The 16,749-nt window shown below is 35.7% G+C and overlaps 1 protein-coding gene across 1 annotated transcript in view; it reads left to right on the top strand.

Moving 5' to 3' along the window:
* Positions 1-16,749, top strand: part of PHYHIPL (phytanoyl-CoA 2-hydroxylase interacting protein like) — an 85,170-nt gene that overhangs the window by 50,156 nt on the left and 18,265 nt on the right. The window contains exon 2 of the mRNA XM_055308966.1: positions 14,687-14,883. Coding sequence (XP_055164941.1) covers positions 14,687-14,883 — 197 coding nt within the window. The remainder of the gene's footprint in view (positions 1-14,686; positions 14,884-16,749) is intronic.

The following is a 16,749-nucleotide window of genomic DNA, read 5'->3' as shown; positions in this document are numbered from 1 at the left end:
GTCTTCATGCTGAATAGGCTGTGGAAGAGAAGGGGTTGGTTTTGCTGTCTTAGTAGTGGCAGAAGTGTAGGAGGGAGAAGGGGAAGCAAGAGAGGCAGGAGCACCTGGTGTAACTTCCTGGAAATACATTATACTTTTTTTCTGACTTTTTGCATTTCCATTTTTCTGAAAATGTTACTGTATGGTACTAATCCTTCTACCATTTGCTTTAGTTTCAGTGCCTATATCATAGAAGGGTCCATTGTCAAAAAAGAAGTCAAAAGAAGTCTTGAATAATCAGTGCCCTTCTGCTAGATTATCTGTTTTCTGGCACTACTTTTTGAAGAACTTTTTAAATTTAAATTCAGTTTAGTTAACATAATCTGTATTATTAGTTTAAGGGGTAGTATCTGGTGATTCATCAGTCATATGTAACACACAGTGCTCATTGAATCAAGTGCTCTCCTTAATGCCCATCACCCAGTTACCCTATTCCCCCACCCATCTCCCCTCCAGCAACCCTTAATTTGCTTTCTATAGTTAAGAGTCTCTTATGCTTTGCCTCCCTCTATGTTTTCATCTTATTTTATTTTTCCTTCCTTTCCCTTTGTTCATCTGTTTTGTTTCTTAAATTCCACATATGAGTGAACTCATACAGTATTTTTCTTTCTTTGATTGACTTACTTTGCTTAACACGATATCCTCTAGTTCTATCCACATCACTGCAAATGGCAAGATTTCAATTTTGATGACTGAGTAATATTCATATATATGTGTGTGTATACACACCCCACATGTTCTTTATCCATTCATTTGTCAGTGGACATCTGGACTCTTTCTATAGTTTGGCTATTGTGAATATTGCTGCTATAAACATTGGGATGCATGTATCCCTTTGAATCACTATGTTTGTATCCTTTGGATATATAACTAGTAGTGCAATTGCTGGGTCATAGGGTAGTTATATTTTTAACTTTTTAATGAACCTCCATACTGTTTTCTAGAGTGGCTGCACCATTCGTACCAGTAGTGTAAGAAGGTTCCCTTTCTCTGGATCCTCACCAACATCTGCTTTTTCCTGAGTTGTTAATTTTAGCCATTCTGACTGGTGTGAAGCAGTATCTCATTGTGGTTTTGGTTTGTATTTTCCTGATGGTGAGTGATGTGAGCATTTTTTTTCATGTGTCTGTTGGCCATTGTATGTCTTCTTTGGAGAAATGTTTGTTCATGTCTTCTGCCTATTTCTTGATTAGATTTTTTTGAGTGTTGAGTTTGATAAATTCTTCATAGGTTTTTATATACTAGCCTTTTATCTGATAAATCATTTGCAGGTATCTTTTCCCATTCTGTAGATTGCCTTTATTTTTCTCAGCTGTTTCCTTTGCTGTGCAAAAGCTTTTTATCCAGATGATGTCCCAGTGGTTCATTTTTGCTTTTATTTCCCTAGCATCTGGCAACATGTCTGATAAGAAGGCCAAGGTCAAAGAGGTTTCTGTATGTGTTCTTTAGGATTTTGATGGACTCCTGTCTCACATTTAGGTCTTTCATTCATTTTGAGTTTATTTTTATATATCGTGTAAGGAAGTGGTCCAATTTCATTCTTTTGCATGAGGTTGTCCTTTTCCCATTGGATATTCTTTCCTACTTTGTCAAAGATTAGTTGACCATAAAATTGAGTGTCCATTCTGGGTTCTACTATTCCATTGATTTATGTGTTTGTTTTGTGCCAGTAGCATACTATCTTGATGATTATAGATTCGTAATAGAGCTTGAAGTCTGAAATTGTGATGCCACCAGCTTTGTTTTTCTTTTCAACATACCTTTGGGCTGTTGAGGGTCTTTTCTTGTTCCATACAAATTTTAGGATTTTTTGTTCCAGCTCTGTGAAAAAAGTTGATGGTTTTTTGATAGGGATTGCATTGAATGTGTAGATTTCTCTGGGTACAGGTTTTGTTCTTCCATCCATGAGAATGGAATGTTTTTCCATTTCTTTATGCCTTCTTCAATTTCTTTCATAAATGTTCTATACTTTTCAGAGTACAGATAATTTACCTCTTTGACTATATTTATTCCTAGGTGTCTTATGGTTTTTGGTGCAATTTTGAATGGGATTGATTCCTTGATTTCTCTTACTTCTGCTTCATTGTTAGTGTATAGAAATGCAACTGACTTTTGTCTGGCACTCCTTTTTCTACATCTTCTTTCTTATTGTCTGATACTGGTTAAGAAGCTTTCATCTCTATCAAGTTGTCTTCTATTACCTTCTCTGGTGCCATGTTTGTTAGCTCTTAAATTTCTCCAAGAACCATATCTGAAAACCTTTAGCCTCCAACTTTTTTGTCATATCCACAATCTCTTTCATGATTTTCTTGATTGGTTGTCATAAATCCTGTAAAGTCATACATACATACATACATACATACATACATACATACAACATTCAGATATAGTTTTCTACAGCAGGAATTTATTTTTTTGAACTTGATGGCCTTTATTACTTTTCCTATAACAATGATGGTATTTTCAATTGTGTAATCCTTCTAGACTTGCAGGATTTTCTCTTCCATAGTGTTGACAATCTTTTCCATATAGTGTATGTATGTGTAAGGAGCCTTAAAGGTCCTTATGAAACTCTCATCTAGAGGCTAGATTAGAGACACTGTGTTTGAGGGCAAGTAGACTTTGGTGTTGAATTCATGGGGCTTGGAGTCTCCAGCAGCATTGTTGAATATCAAAAGAACTTTAAAAAAAATAGTCCCTTACTGGCAAGGTACTTCATGACTTCAGGGACAAAGCATCTATAGAATCATCCAGACAAAGGGTTCTCAATGTCCAGGACTTCTTCTTGTGTAACCAGAAGACTGGCAGCTGGTATTTATCTTTTCCCTCTAAGACTTGGGAGCTAGCAGCTTTATAGATAATGACAGTCCTGATCATAACCCTAACTGCATTTGTTAACCTGTTTCTCTCTGCCCTAAATCCTGATGATCACTTCTCTCCCTTGTTAATAATGTTCTCTGTGGCATTTTCTTCCAGAATAAAGCACTTTTCATTTGCATTAAATACCTGCTCAGGCATATATCATTTCTCTTCAGTGATTTTTGTAATGGCACCTGGGAATTCATCTGCTGCCACATGGTTGTCAGAAGTTGCCTCTCCTGTTATACTGACATTTTTTTTTAAGCCAAAGCTCTTTCTAAAATTATCAAACCATCCTTTGCTGGCAGTAAATGCATTAGCTTTAGATATTTTGCCTTCCTTCTATTTTAAGTTCTCATATAGTTTTTTTTCTTGAATTATGTTAGAGTCTATAGATATGCCTTTCTTTTTTTTTTAATTGGAGTTCAGTTTGCCAACATATATAGCATATCACCCAGTGTTCATCTTGTCAAGTGCTCCCCTCAGTGCCTGTCACCCAGTCACCCCAACCCCCTGCCCACCCCCCTTTCCACTACCCCTTGTTTGTTTCCCAGAGTTAGGAGTCTCTCATGTTCTGTCACCCTCAATGATATTTTCACTCATTTTGTCTCCTTTCCCCTTTATTCCCTTTCACTATTCTCTATATTCCCCAAACGAATGAGACCAAATAATGTTTGTCCTTCTCTGATTGACTTATTTCACTCAGCATAATACCTTCCAGTTCCATCCACGTCAAAGCAAATGGTGGGTATTTGTCATTTCTAATGGCTGAGTAATATTCCATTGTATACATATACCACATCTTTTTTATCCATTCATCTTTCGATGGACACCGAGGCTCCTTCCACAGTTTGGCTATACATTCTGCTTAGATATGCCTTTCTTATTGCAATTCTGCATGCACATAAAAGTTGCATTTTCATTATGAGATTTTTTTAAATATCACAAAAAGTGCAAGATTTTCATTCCAGACAGCTTCATGAATTCCATTTTCTTTCTTTCTTTCTTTCTTTCTTTCTTTCTTTCTTTCTTTCTTTCTTTCTTTCTTTCTTTCTTTCTTTCTTTCTTTCTTTCTTTCTTCTTTCTTTCTTTTTCTTTTCTTTCTTTCTTTTCTTTCTTTCACGATCATTCTTACACTGGACTCCTTTATCTTGAAATGGTGGGCAACCACAGCTTCAGATCACAATCTACAGTACATGTAAAACAATTCAACTTTTTCCTGTAATGTCATGACATTTCTCTGCTGTTTGGGAGCACTTCCAACTTCATATGGGTCTCATGGTGTTATTCAAGGTTTGCGGTATTGCAGTAAGCACAATGAAAAATATTGAGGACTGCAAGAGATCACTTTTAAAAAATTACTCTTATATTTTATTTTTTTAAGATTTTATTTATTTATTCACGAGAGACACAGAGAGAGAGAAGCAGAGACACAGGCAGAGGGAGAAGCAGGCTCCATGCAGGGAGCCTAATGTGGAACTCCATCCCTGGACTCCAGGATCACGCCCTGGGCTGAAGGTGGCGCTAAACCGCTGAGCCACCCGGGCTGCCCGGGAGATCACTTTTTATTGCAATATTCAGTTTAGTGGAGAGACAGACTGCTCATGTGGAGATGATTAGCATCACAGCATTTTAAACATGTACTTGCAACACTTGAGCTCATTGCAATAGCAACAGATGGTGACTATGAGACTATTATTAGTATTGCAGTATTGCTACAGTTAATTTTGTGGAGGTATGATTTAATACTGCATCTTTATGTTTGTTTACATTTCTCTTGGGTGCAAATGGTGCCATATACAGTCTGTAAGTTTGTGTATAAGTCTGATACTTAAAATAAGTATATTTATATTTTTATACAATAGAAATACAGTGGCATCAAGATATACAAAGCAAAATGTTTTGGACACCTAAAGGGAAATTAGCTGAAACACAATGGTAGAAGGACACTTCAAGTAAGCAGGAGGATCTAATGGATGGGAAGATCTGAATGTTTTTCCTTTTGTGAATTGTTCTTTTGGTCTAAGTGTAAGAACTCTTCACTTAAACTAGCTCCCAAAGATTTGCTTCTATTTTTTTGCTTTATAAAAAGTTTATGATTTCTGTGTTTTACATTTTAAAAGCCACTTTTGAGCTAATTATTGTGTATGGTGTGAGGTCTAGGTCAAGGTTTTTTTTTTTTTTCTTTTTTAAGATAAAGTTTCAATTTTTGCCCACAAAAACACATGGCTATTTTAAATAGCTATAAATGGAATTGATAAGGGTGCAAAAGGCACATAGAGTAGTTGAAAATACAAATTGGTGAAAACAAATGTGATACAGTATTTGCATTTCTTGGTATTTTTCCAAAGATAAATTATCAGAGATGTATACAAAAATATGCATAGAATAGAGTTGACTAAAGTGTTAATACAGGAAACACTGGAAACAATCTACATGTCCAGTAGCAGGATAACTGATTAGTAGAATAAAATACACCAAGATTAGAATGATGTGTAGTCATGTGAAAATGTTCACAGCCTATTAAATGAAAAACAGTTTACAAAACATTAAGCACAATGTTAATAGAGATTACAAGTGATTTTTATTTTGTGTTTTTTTTCTAAAAGTTCTAGCAATATTCAGTGTTACCATTGAGCGTATTTTTTATTTTGAGAACTTATTGTAAATAAAGCATAGAACAGTTTTGCATTTTATTGTGGTTACTATTGTTTTAATTAGTTTTTCTTTCATGACTTTAAAAGTTTTGCAGCACTTAAAAATAATAATAAAAGTAGTACAGCATTTTAATGTTAGTTTTATGAAAAGGAAAGTACTTTTCCCTCAGCAGACTATATTTTTGACTTTGTAATGAAAATTATTAAAATATATATTAATTTAAATATAATTACACACATGTAATTTTAATTTTAAAATAAATCCTCCTATATGTACTATAGTGACAGATTTTCTATTACTAAATTTTAGAAAAGAAAAAAGATATATGAAAAAATTGTGCCATGGTTTCTATTTGTAAGGGAAGTAACCTGCAATTTCTTTCTTAGATAGCTCAAGGCTTATTATTAAAATTAACTACCTTTATTATCTTTAAGAAACATTTTCTTACTTTTTTCACACTGAGTAATTTATGCTCCTTTAACTACGGTAACTACGATTTTATATTGACTTCTATTGTAGTGCTATAGGGAAGAAAAATCACTCATTTTCACAGCAAAACTGGTGGAGCAAAGGAACAATGTATAATAAATATGCTAAAAATATAGAGGTCCTCAATAAAAAGAAACATGCTCTATTGCAATTGTTGCCAGAGTACATCTAGGTTATTAAGCAGGTGATACTTTTAATTTTTATTCATACACTTCATAAGGTAGGTAATCTTGATAATCAAGTAAGTTTTTTCTGCGCTATATCTTTCAAAAAGATAAATAAAAAGAAAACATCTCAGGTTCTAAGGAGTTTAGCTAAGGACTTAGAGAGCTAAGTAACTTAAATTTTTGTATAAAGTTATTAAAAGAAAAAATGTAATATTATGTGTGTATTGTATATTCACAGAGATGAATACATATGCATATTTTATAAATGAGACCAAAAGATTATGTTGCATGATTTCTATTCTGAAATGTCCTAAAATGAAGAAATAAGAATTGTAATTAGTAATGTTTGTTTAGAACACTTTTACCAATTCTTGAGGGAGAAGGGGGAAAAAACGAAAAAAAGTAGCAAATTTGAAGGGTCTCTATTTCTTATAGATTGGATAATTTACAGGATATATTGACATATAGTAATATATGGAACTATATAGAAAAATAAAAAAATTCATAATGTCATAATAACACTGGTTTTTATTCATAGATTGAAGTGTGTTATACTGAAGGTAGATGAAGTAGGCTATTATTTTTTTGTACACTTAAAATGTTTTAGGTTAATCTAGATCTTCTTAAGGTCCTTTAAATACAGAGCATGTGTGTATTTCTCAGCCATCTTCTTAAAAATGTGTGTTTATACACTCATGGATATTTAAAAATTGCTTTCATAGTGTGTTTGAAGGACACATTTGAACTAAACTATAGGAGCCTGACAATTCATTTTAATAAAATTTTATCTTCAGTACTGCACATATTGAAATCCGTCTAAATCAACCATACGGTTTTTTTTCTCTTATATAATTCCTCAACTTTCATGATACATTTCTAGTCTCCCTTTAGCGTTCTCACTGGGTATTTTTTCCTATACCCTGTGCTGAATTAACTAAAATGAAGATGCACTGTTTCTTTTTTTTAAATTTTTTTTTATTTTTATTTTATGATAGTCACACAGAGAGAGAGAGAGGCAGAGACACAGGCAGAGGGAGAAGCAGGCTCCATGCACCGGGAGCCCGACGTGGGATTCGATCCCGGGTCTCCAGGATCGCGCCCTGGGCCAAAGGCAGGCGCCAAACCGCTGCGCCACCCAGGGATCCCAGATGCACTGTTTCTTAATGCTTGTTCTTTTGCCTTCATTTAGAATGCCATGTCCTCAACTTTTCACTACTGTTTTCACTTGTTGAAATTCTGCTTCTCCCATAGCATTGTGGATAAAGTTAACAATACTATATTATATACTTCAGAATTGCTAAGAAACCGATCTTAAATGTTCTCACCACAAAAAGGAAATGTTAAATTTGGGACGTGATGGAGCTATTAGCGAATTCTACAGTAGTAATCATATTGCAATATATAAATATATATATTTTTTTATAAATTAATTTTTATTGGTGTTCAATTTACCAACATACAGAATAACACCCAGTGCTCATCCCGTCAAGTGTACCCCTCAGTGCCCGTCACCCATTCACCCCCACCCCCCACCCTCCTCCCCCTCCACCACCCCTAGTTCATTTCCCAGAGTTAGAAGTCTTTATGTTCTGTCTCCCTTTCTGATATTTCTCACACATTTCTTCTCCCTTCCCTTATATTCCCTTTCGCTATTATTCATATTCCCCAAATGAATGAGAACATACACTGTTTGTCCTTCTCCGGTTACTGTGGCCAAGTTCAAAAAGGGTGTTGCCTGAGTTCTTCTCTGGGATTTTGATGGAATCTTGTCTCACATTTAGATCTTTCATCTATTTTGAGTTTATCTTTGTGTATGGTGCAAGAGAGTGGTCCAGTTTCATTCTTCTGCATGTGGATGTCCAATTTTCCCAGCACCATTTATTGAAGAGAGTGTCTTTCTTCCAGTGGATCGTCTTTCCTCCTTTATCGTATATTAGTTGAGCATAAAGTTCAGGGTCCACTTCTGGGTTCTCTGTTCTGCTCCATTGATCTATATGTCTGTTTTTATGCCAGTACCACACTGTCTTGATGAACACAGCTTTGTAGTACAACCTGAAATCTGGCATTGTGATGCCCCCAGATATGGTTTTCTTTTTTTAAAATTCCCCTGGCTATTTGGGGTCTTTTCTGATTCCACACAAATCTTAAAATAATTTGTTCTAAGTCTCTGAAGAAAGTCCATGGTATTTTGATAGGGATTGCATTATACGTGTAAATTGCCCTGGGTAACATTGACATTTTCACAATATTAATTCTGCCAATCCATGAGCATGGAATATTTTTCCATCTCTTTGTGTCTTCCTCAATTTCTTTCAGAAGTGTTCTGTAGTTTTTAGGGTATATTTTGAGAACCATTTGAATGGTAAATGGTTCTCCAACCTTTTATTTTCAGGTTGTAGGTGTCCTTCTGTCTAAAATGAGTCTCTTGTAGACAGCAAATAGATGGGTCCTGTTTTTTTATCCAGTCTGAAACTCTGCGCCTTTTGATGGGGTCATTAAGCCCATTCACGTTCAGAGTTACTTGAACTTCTTCTTAAAGGGGAGTTTTAAGAGTCCCCCTTAAAATTTCTTGCAGAGCTGGTTTGGAGGTCACATATTCTTTCAGTTCCTGCCTGTCTTGGAAGCTCTTTATCTCTCCTTCCATTCTGAATGAGAGCCTTGCTGGATAAAGTATTCTTGGTTGCATGTTCTTCTCATTTAGGACCCTGAATATATCCTGCCAGCCCTTTCTGGCCTGCCAGGTCTCTGTGGAGAGGTCTGCTGTTACCCTAATATTCCTCCCCATGAAAGTCAGGGACTTCTTGTCTCTTGCTGCTTTAAGGATCTTCTCTTTATCTTTGGAATTTGCAAGCTTCACTATTAGATGTCGAGGTGTTGAACGGTTTTTATTGATTTTAGGGGGGGATCTCTCTATTTCCTGGATCTGAATGCCTGTTTCCCTTCCCAGATTGGGAAAGTTTTCAGCTAGGATTTGTTCAAATACATATTCTGGCCCTCTGTCCCTTTCGGCGCCCTCGGGAACCCCAATTAAACGTAGGTTTTTCTTCCTTAGAGTGTCATTTATTTGCCTTAATCTGTCTTCATGGTTCTTTAATTGTTTATCTCTTTTTTCCTCAGTTTCCCTCTTTGCCATTAACTTGTCTTCTATGTCACTCACTCGTTCTTCCACCTCGTTAACCCTCGTCGTTAGGACTTCTAGTTTGGATTGCATCTCATTCAATTGATTTTTAATTTCTGCCTGATTGGATCTAAATTCTGCAGTCATGAAGTCTCGTGAGGCCTTAATGCTTTTTTCTAGAGCCACCAGTAGCTGTAGAATAGTGCTTCTGAATTGGCTTTCTGACATTGAAGTGTAATCCAGATTTTGTAACTCTGTGGGAGAGAGGGCTGTTTCTGATTCTTTCTTTTGAAGTGAGGTTTTCCTTCTAGTCATTTTGCTCAGTGCAGAGTGGCCAAAAACAAGTTGTATTGGAACACAGGGGAGTATCACTGGTCCCTCTAGCTGGTCTTCTGGGGGAGGGGCCTGTTGCGCTGATTTTCAGGTGTTAGCACTTGGGGGAGCTGCTCTGCCCCTGCCTGCTGCAGGGCTCAGCGGGGGTTGTTTACCCCGTGGGGCCCCAGGAGGAACAGCAGCAGTTGCTATGGCAACTCTGGAAGCCTGGATTCAGCCTCCGCAGGAACTACGGGGCTCGGGGCTCTCGGCTCTCCGTCCGCAGGGCCTGGAGGCTCCGGGGTGGGGCCACTGATCTGCTCAGCTCGGGGCAGGAGCGTCCTTGCTGTCCTGGGCCCTCCCGGCCTCTGCCTGTCCCGGGGGAGGCCGGATCCTGGGCTGTGTCCCGGCGCCCTGTGCTTCAGGGCCTGCGCTGTGGGATTCGCGCTCCCGCCCCGCAGCTCCCTCCCTGGAGCCGCTCCCGAGCCCCTCCGAGCTGCTCCGGTCGGTCCCCGCCGTGCGCGCTGCAGCCCTTAGGGAGCTCGGAGCACTCTCCTGCGCTCGCAGGTGTCTGTTAGTGTCCCAGGGAGCCTGAGGGCATTCCCGCCCTCCTGGGTCCTGCTCCAACTCCCTGTGAGCCCCTTTCCGCCCGCCCGGGAAGGTTGGTGCAGCTCCTGCTCCTCCGGGACGGGGCTCTCCTGTCCTGGGGACACTCGCCCCGGCCTCAGCCCGGCTCCTCGCAGGGCCCCTCCCCCTTGGAGGCCTTTTGTTTCTTTATTTCTTTTTCCCCGTCTTCCTACCTTGATAGAAGCGCGAACTTTTCTCACTGTAGCATTCCAGCTGGTCTCTCTTTACATCTCAGGCCGAATTCGTAAATTTTCAGGATGGTTTGAAGGTTATCTAGGTAATTTGGTGGGGACAGGTGATTTGGGGACCCTGCTCTTCCGCCATCTTGCCCCTCCCTTCCTATAAATATATATATATAATTACATATCAAATCAACAGAGTTGTAAACTTTAAACTCACACAATAGGGATCCCTGGGTGGCGCAGCGGTTTGGCGCCTGCCTTTGGCCCAGAGTGCGATCCTGGAGACCCGGGATCAAATCCCACGTCGGGCTTCCAGTGCATGGAGCCTGCTTCTCCCTCTGCCTGTGTCTCTGCCTCTCTCTCTCTCTCTGTGACTATCATAACTAAATAAAAAAAAAATAAACACACAATGTTATATATCAATGATATCTCAATTTTTTTAAATTTACTTTTCCTACAACAAAGAGTATCACATGTTTTCTGAAGCATAATTTGATTCCCTTAATATGGCTTTTCACTTATGTTAATATATAACATAATTTTATTATATTTTCCACATCTGCCCAATTTTATATCCTTGAGGTAGGAGCTAGTTTATAAATCTTTGTACTTTTTCTGTTGTGTACTTTTGATATATAAATAATTTCAACTTAGTAAAAGTTGTAATAACTAACTAAAAGAAATATGAAGGAACACATAGCTACGTGGCAGTGTGATAAAGATCCTTGACCAGCTTTACAAACGTAATTGATGTGTTAGGGTCAATAAGAGAAGTCACATGAATTCAACAGCTTGCAAATGCATAGCAACAAGTCATTGAAGGTAGAGATTTTATTTTAAAATATTTTAAGAAGATTGATACCACATTCTGATTTTTAGTGATCTTAGGAAGTTTTCTAGAGTTAATATACAGATGGTAATAAGTAGTTTTCAGGAGTTTAATAAAATTAAAAATACAGGTAAAAAAATATGCTTTCCAACAATGATTAGATTTATCACAGAGGAAAAAAATTCTTAAAAGTGATTGAATTTATTGCAAATGTGCTTTTGAAATATTTGTTCGGAAAGCAGTTTTCATATTTTGGCCAGATAAAAGTGTTATTAATTTGTTTTCCATTCAGTATTACCAATCAGCAATATAATCACAGATATTAGAATTACTTGTCATATTAAGTCAAAAAATGTAGCCAGAATTACCTTTAAGGTGAAGTCTTACTAAGAAATGGAAGCTGCATTTTAGAAATACACTTGATTATACAGTTCTAAGATATTATTGCCTGGTTATTGATTATTAGTGTCATGTGAATCACTGTTGTTTCACTGATTTTACAGACTAAACACTGTCTTCTGTCACTCATCTCAAAGATCTCAGTTAAAAATTGATTCACAGGGATCCCTGGGTGGCACAGCGGTTTGGCGCCTGCCTTTGGCCCAGGGCGCGATCCTGGAAACCGGGGATCGAATCCCACATCAGGCTTCCGGTGCATGGAGCTTGCTTCTCTCTCTGCCTCTCTCTCTCTCTGACTATCATAAATAAATAAAAATTTAAAAAAATTGATTCACAGAGTATGAGGATGAAGGAACTTACATGTAGACTGATAGGATTGGTTTAAATTAAAATTTTCACTTGTTCTTCCCAAGTAAGAAAGCTGCATAAAGGTTAATCTAGTGGCTTTGTTAAGAACTGGGAGTATAAGTAGCTTGAAAATAAAGATTCTTGATATAACAAGTCCTTCATAGGTTTGAGCTTTATATTCTGAATGGGAAAATAGGATTTAAGCAAAACTTTCCACATTTTAATAAGTATAAAATTTTTTTCTCAAATTTTAACTTTTAGAGAACATGTATAAAACAAAATATTAGGGCAGCCCAGGTGGCTCAGCAGTTTAGCGCCCTCTTCAGCCCAGGGTGTGATCCTGGAGACCTGGGATTGAGTCCCACGCTGGGCATCCTGCATGGAGCCCGCTTCTCCCTCTGCCTTGTCTCTGCCTCTCTCTCTGTGTCTCTCATGAATAAATAAATAAAATCTTTTAAAAATATATTATATTCTAAGAAATAATCAGTTATTTGTAACTTTAAGTTTGAATCAGATAATACAAGTGTAAATTTAAATAGCAAATAATTTAGTATTATTGAAATTGCATTTTCATTAACTTGGATCAAGCGCAAAATAGCTTTCTTTTTCTCTATATGATCTTAAATAACAATTTTTTCACTCAGGTATGAAATTTATATGGAGAATCATAATACAGATGAGTTCTACAGAAACTTTTACCATTAGTGTCCAGAATGTTTTTCTGTAGTGTTACATATATTTTAAAGATAACTGCAATCAGAATAATAGGTAAAAACTTTGAACTTTTCTAAATAGAACAAAAATTTCTAGTGTTAGTGTATTTATTGCCTTTCCCTTTTCATTAAAGGATTTCATTAAAAGGATTTCACTTAGTTTCTTCCGTTCCTTTGACTTCTAAAAGGCCTTTATTCAGGTCACAGGCAATTTGAGGATTCTATTAGGCCAGATGGAAGGAAAGAAAAGGATGAGAGAATAATTTTTGTGGGAGTTTTATGAAGAGGGAATTTGGAGAAACTCCAGTGTAAGGGGAAGATACAAAGAAGGATTTTTAAAAGTATTGCTCAAGAAATGACAATAAAGAACTTAAATTATTTTGAAATTAGTTTTCAACTGTCATCAGGTTCCTCTGGCCACAACACAGCTTGAGATGAGACAATATGGGTCAAAGATTTAAATAAGAATTGTCAATAGTTTTGTATCAACAATTGAGATGGGAATGTGGGGGGAATTGGAAAGTATTGCCACAAGATAATATTCATTGTTGTTTTTAATTTTTGTTGATTGCAATTTGCTATTTTATTCTGTTAAGGAACTAGTTATGTAGCTGATTTATGATCTACCACTTTTATCACAAAAATAACAATTACATGTATTTTTTCTCCTCTGGGGCATTCAGTTTTATGTTGGCTTGGGGAAGAGAGCATAGGAAGGAGGAGTAGAATAAAATTTGATCCAGTATGTCTTTTATATCTATGAAATAAACTTGGCAAGTCTGTATTTTTTTCTATTTTTGACCTGTTACCCAGCATATTCTACTCTATACTGTTAGCCAAAGTTTCTCTTTTAGTTTCTCATTTTCTCTAACTGGAAATGCAGGATGCAGTCTCTAAAGTAACCAGGTTTCAGATCAGTTCTTCAAGATTTAATGATACCAATCAACATGGCAATTGTGGTTTCTTTTTTTTCCTTTTTAGCCTTATCTGTTATTTTAATAATCAAAATTAAATTGCTCAAGACATAACTGGTAAAAAGACTCCTAGAATAATCCTTGACATCATAACTTTTAAGAGAATGTTCTTCGTATTATTTGTATATATTGTATAATTATTACATGCTGTTTCTATATATAGATTTCCAAAAGAAAAGGAAAAAGGAAGAGCAATTTTTAGACTCTCACTGGTACTTCATAGATTTTTTTTTTAAAGAAATGTGTTCGTGGAATCCCTGGGTGGCGCAGCGGTTTGGAGCCTGCCTTTGGCCCAGGGCGCGATCCTGGAGACCCGGGATCGAATCCCACGTCAGGCTCCCGGTGCATGGAGCCTGCTTCTCTCTCTGCCTATGTCTCTGCCTCTCTCTCTCTCTCTCCCTGTGTGACTATCATAAATAGATAAAAAAAAGAAATGTGTTTGTTTTTTATTTTATTTTTATTTTTTTAAAGATTTTATTTATTCATGACAGAGAGGCAGATACACAGGCAGAGGGAGAACCTTTTTTTTTTTTTTTTTGACTGGATTCTTTCATTAGCAACACTTGTGACCTCATCTAATTTAAAACCCCTGATATTAGAGCAGAATTGATTGGTCATGTAGGAAAAATCATCTCTAGGACTTTCCAGGTGGAACCTACTGTGTAAAACCAATCTTTCATAGATTAGAAAGATGGATTTTCATTGTTTTTGTTTATTACTATGAAAGCAGAAACTGGAAAATTTGAAAAAGTAGAGGTGGTAAAGATTAATTCAGTTCTGATTTTATTGGTAAAATGACTTTGTAAATGGTATTTGTTATCATTAACACTCAAACTATTTCATGAACAAAAATGAAACTCAGTTTTAGTAATTAGGTAGTTAAGTTCAGAAATATATATATATATAACTGATAGCCTCACAAGCTGGAAAAATATATTAGTTGGAAACTACCTGTGCATTGTTTTCTTGCAGGGAACAAATCACAAGACAGTGGCATAGCAGAGATGGAAGAACTTCCCGTACCACATAACATCAAAATAAGCAACATCACATGTGACTCATTCAAGATTTCATGGGAAATGGATTCAAAGTCAAAGGACCGTATTACACACTATTTTATTGACCTCAATAAGAAAGAGAACAAGAACTCTAATAAATTTAAACACAAGGTAAGATCTTAACACATACTTACATTCATTTGCATCTTAAAATCTGAGTATGAGGGTATTTGAAAAGAAAAAATAATATTCTATTAATTACTTATATGATGCATTTGACATTGGGAAGAATAAAAATTACATGTCATTTTAAAGCTCAATCCCTTTAAGAAATTTTGTAAGAAATGAAATGCCAAGTATAATATTAAAATACATTTTTCCCAAAAAAGATAAAATTATGACTCTCATGTAGACATAAAAGTGAACATGTGTTAAAGATTTAACTAATTAATGAGGTAACTAATGAAGTGTTACAACCAGTTCAAAGTATAATCCAAAGAATAGACACAGTCATAGATGAGGATATTGAAATAAATGTATAACTAGAGGCTAAACTGATTTGGGGTCAGAAAGGAACAAGGGCCAGAAGAAATGGATGGACAAAATTCAACAGTTATCAGTTATCTACAAATCAGTGTTATAAAACAGCTTCCACAGAATCAGAAGAAAATAGCAATAAGAGTGTGCTATAGGCAATGCATAGTTTTCATTAAAGCATACATTTTTCCATATAATAACTTTTGAGAGAGGAATGTGATATAACTTATAAACTTTAGAGTATTTGTAAAATACTTTAGGACTGAAAGTTGCTTTATGTAGTCGATTTTATTTTGTGGTTTGAGAATGAAAATTAACCTTAATATGTCTTAATATGACATACTACACCTCTTTGTTTTTACTTCTTATAACAGTCTACTTATCACATAGCTTTGCTGATATATATCTCTCTACATACACATTAGAGGTAGTATAGAGATGTAATAGTTATTAAGTATTCTTATGTTTCAGTATTTTCACTATGAAAACTGGTCTTTTTTTAATTTTGATACTAAATTTAGCTTGGCAAATCTTTTAGAAGAGCTGCCTTATCTTTTCTGGGAATTACATCTTTTACCAAATGCCCAGTTATGCACACTAATGATAAGTGAGTATTATATGTATAGATAAGTGTGAGAGAACAAAATTGATAAGTCATTCTAACCATGTTCCCATTTTCTGGTTATGGATATTCTCTTTGTTGACATTTGCCTTCTTGAAGTAGTTTTAAAATATTTCCTTGAAATTAGCTTTGAAATAATGTTAAATTATGATTAGGACAAGATTTGACCCTCTTTTCTTCATTCTACATTTAGAAAGCTGTGTCTTTGGAAACGTAGTGAATATTCAACTAGCAAGTTTAATAACCTTATTAATCATTGTTTAGAAATACACAAACAAACAAACAAAAAAGAAATACACAAACATTCCTGTGACACATAAGCTCCATAGTTGAATATAACTGAAGTGGATATTACCTCTTTTGTATATAAAACTGATTCATTTATCTTAAAATCGTTATTTTAAAAATGTTCTCCCTTCACATGTAAAATATTTAGTAATGGGCTACTCTGGGAAAATTATTGAGTAGTATAAATTAAGCAAATATATTTTAAAATACAAAATCACAATTGAACACCAATAAAAAATAAATTTATAAAAAAATCACTGAATTTTATTTGTCATGTTTCTGGGTTTTGGGAGGTTTGATTTTGTTTTATCATTTAATATTAGAATATTGCATTTTAAGGAGCATAATATATAAGGAGTGTTCAGAAAACAAGAATCAAGAAAACAGCAATCTAAATACATTTGTGTCATAAACTAGCTGTATGACCTTGGGCATGTCTTTTGATTATTTTTTGCATCTGGAGAATAAGAGATTTGAAGATAATTGTTGATATCTTTAAAAAGGATAATTCTATCATCAGCCAGGAATTTAACAACTTGCTATATATTGTTTATAATTGATTCAAGTTATACTGCTAAATTATTTCCTCC

The sequence above is a fragment of the Nyctereutes procyonoides genome, unplaced genomic scaffold (assembly GCF_905146905.1).
Source record: "Nyctereutes procyonoides isolate TBG_1078 unplaced genomic scaffold, NYPRO_anot_genome, whole genome shotgun sequence".
In the NCBI taxonomy this organism is placed as follows: domain Eukaryota; kingdom Metazoa; phylum Chordata; class Mammalia; order Carnivora; family Canidae; genus Nyctereutes; species Nyctereutes procyonoides.
This window is presented reverse-complemented; position numbering and strand designations above follow the sequence as displayed.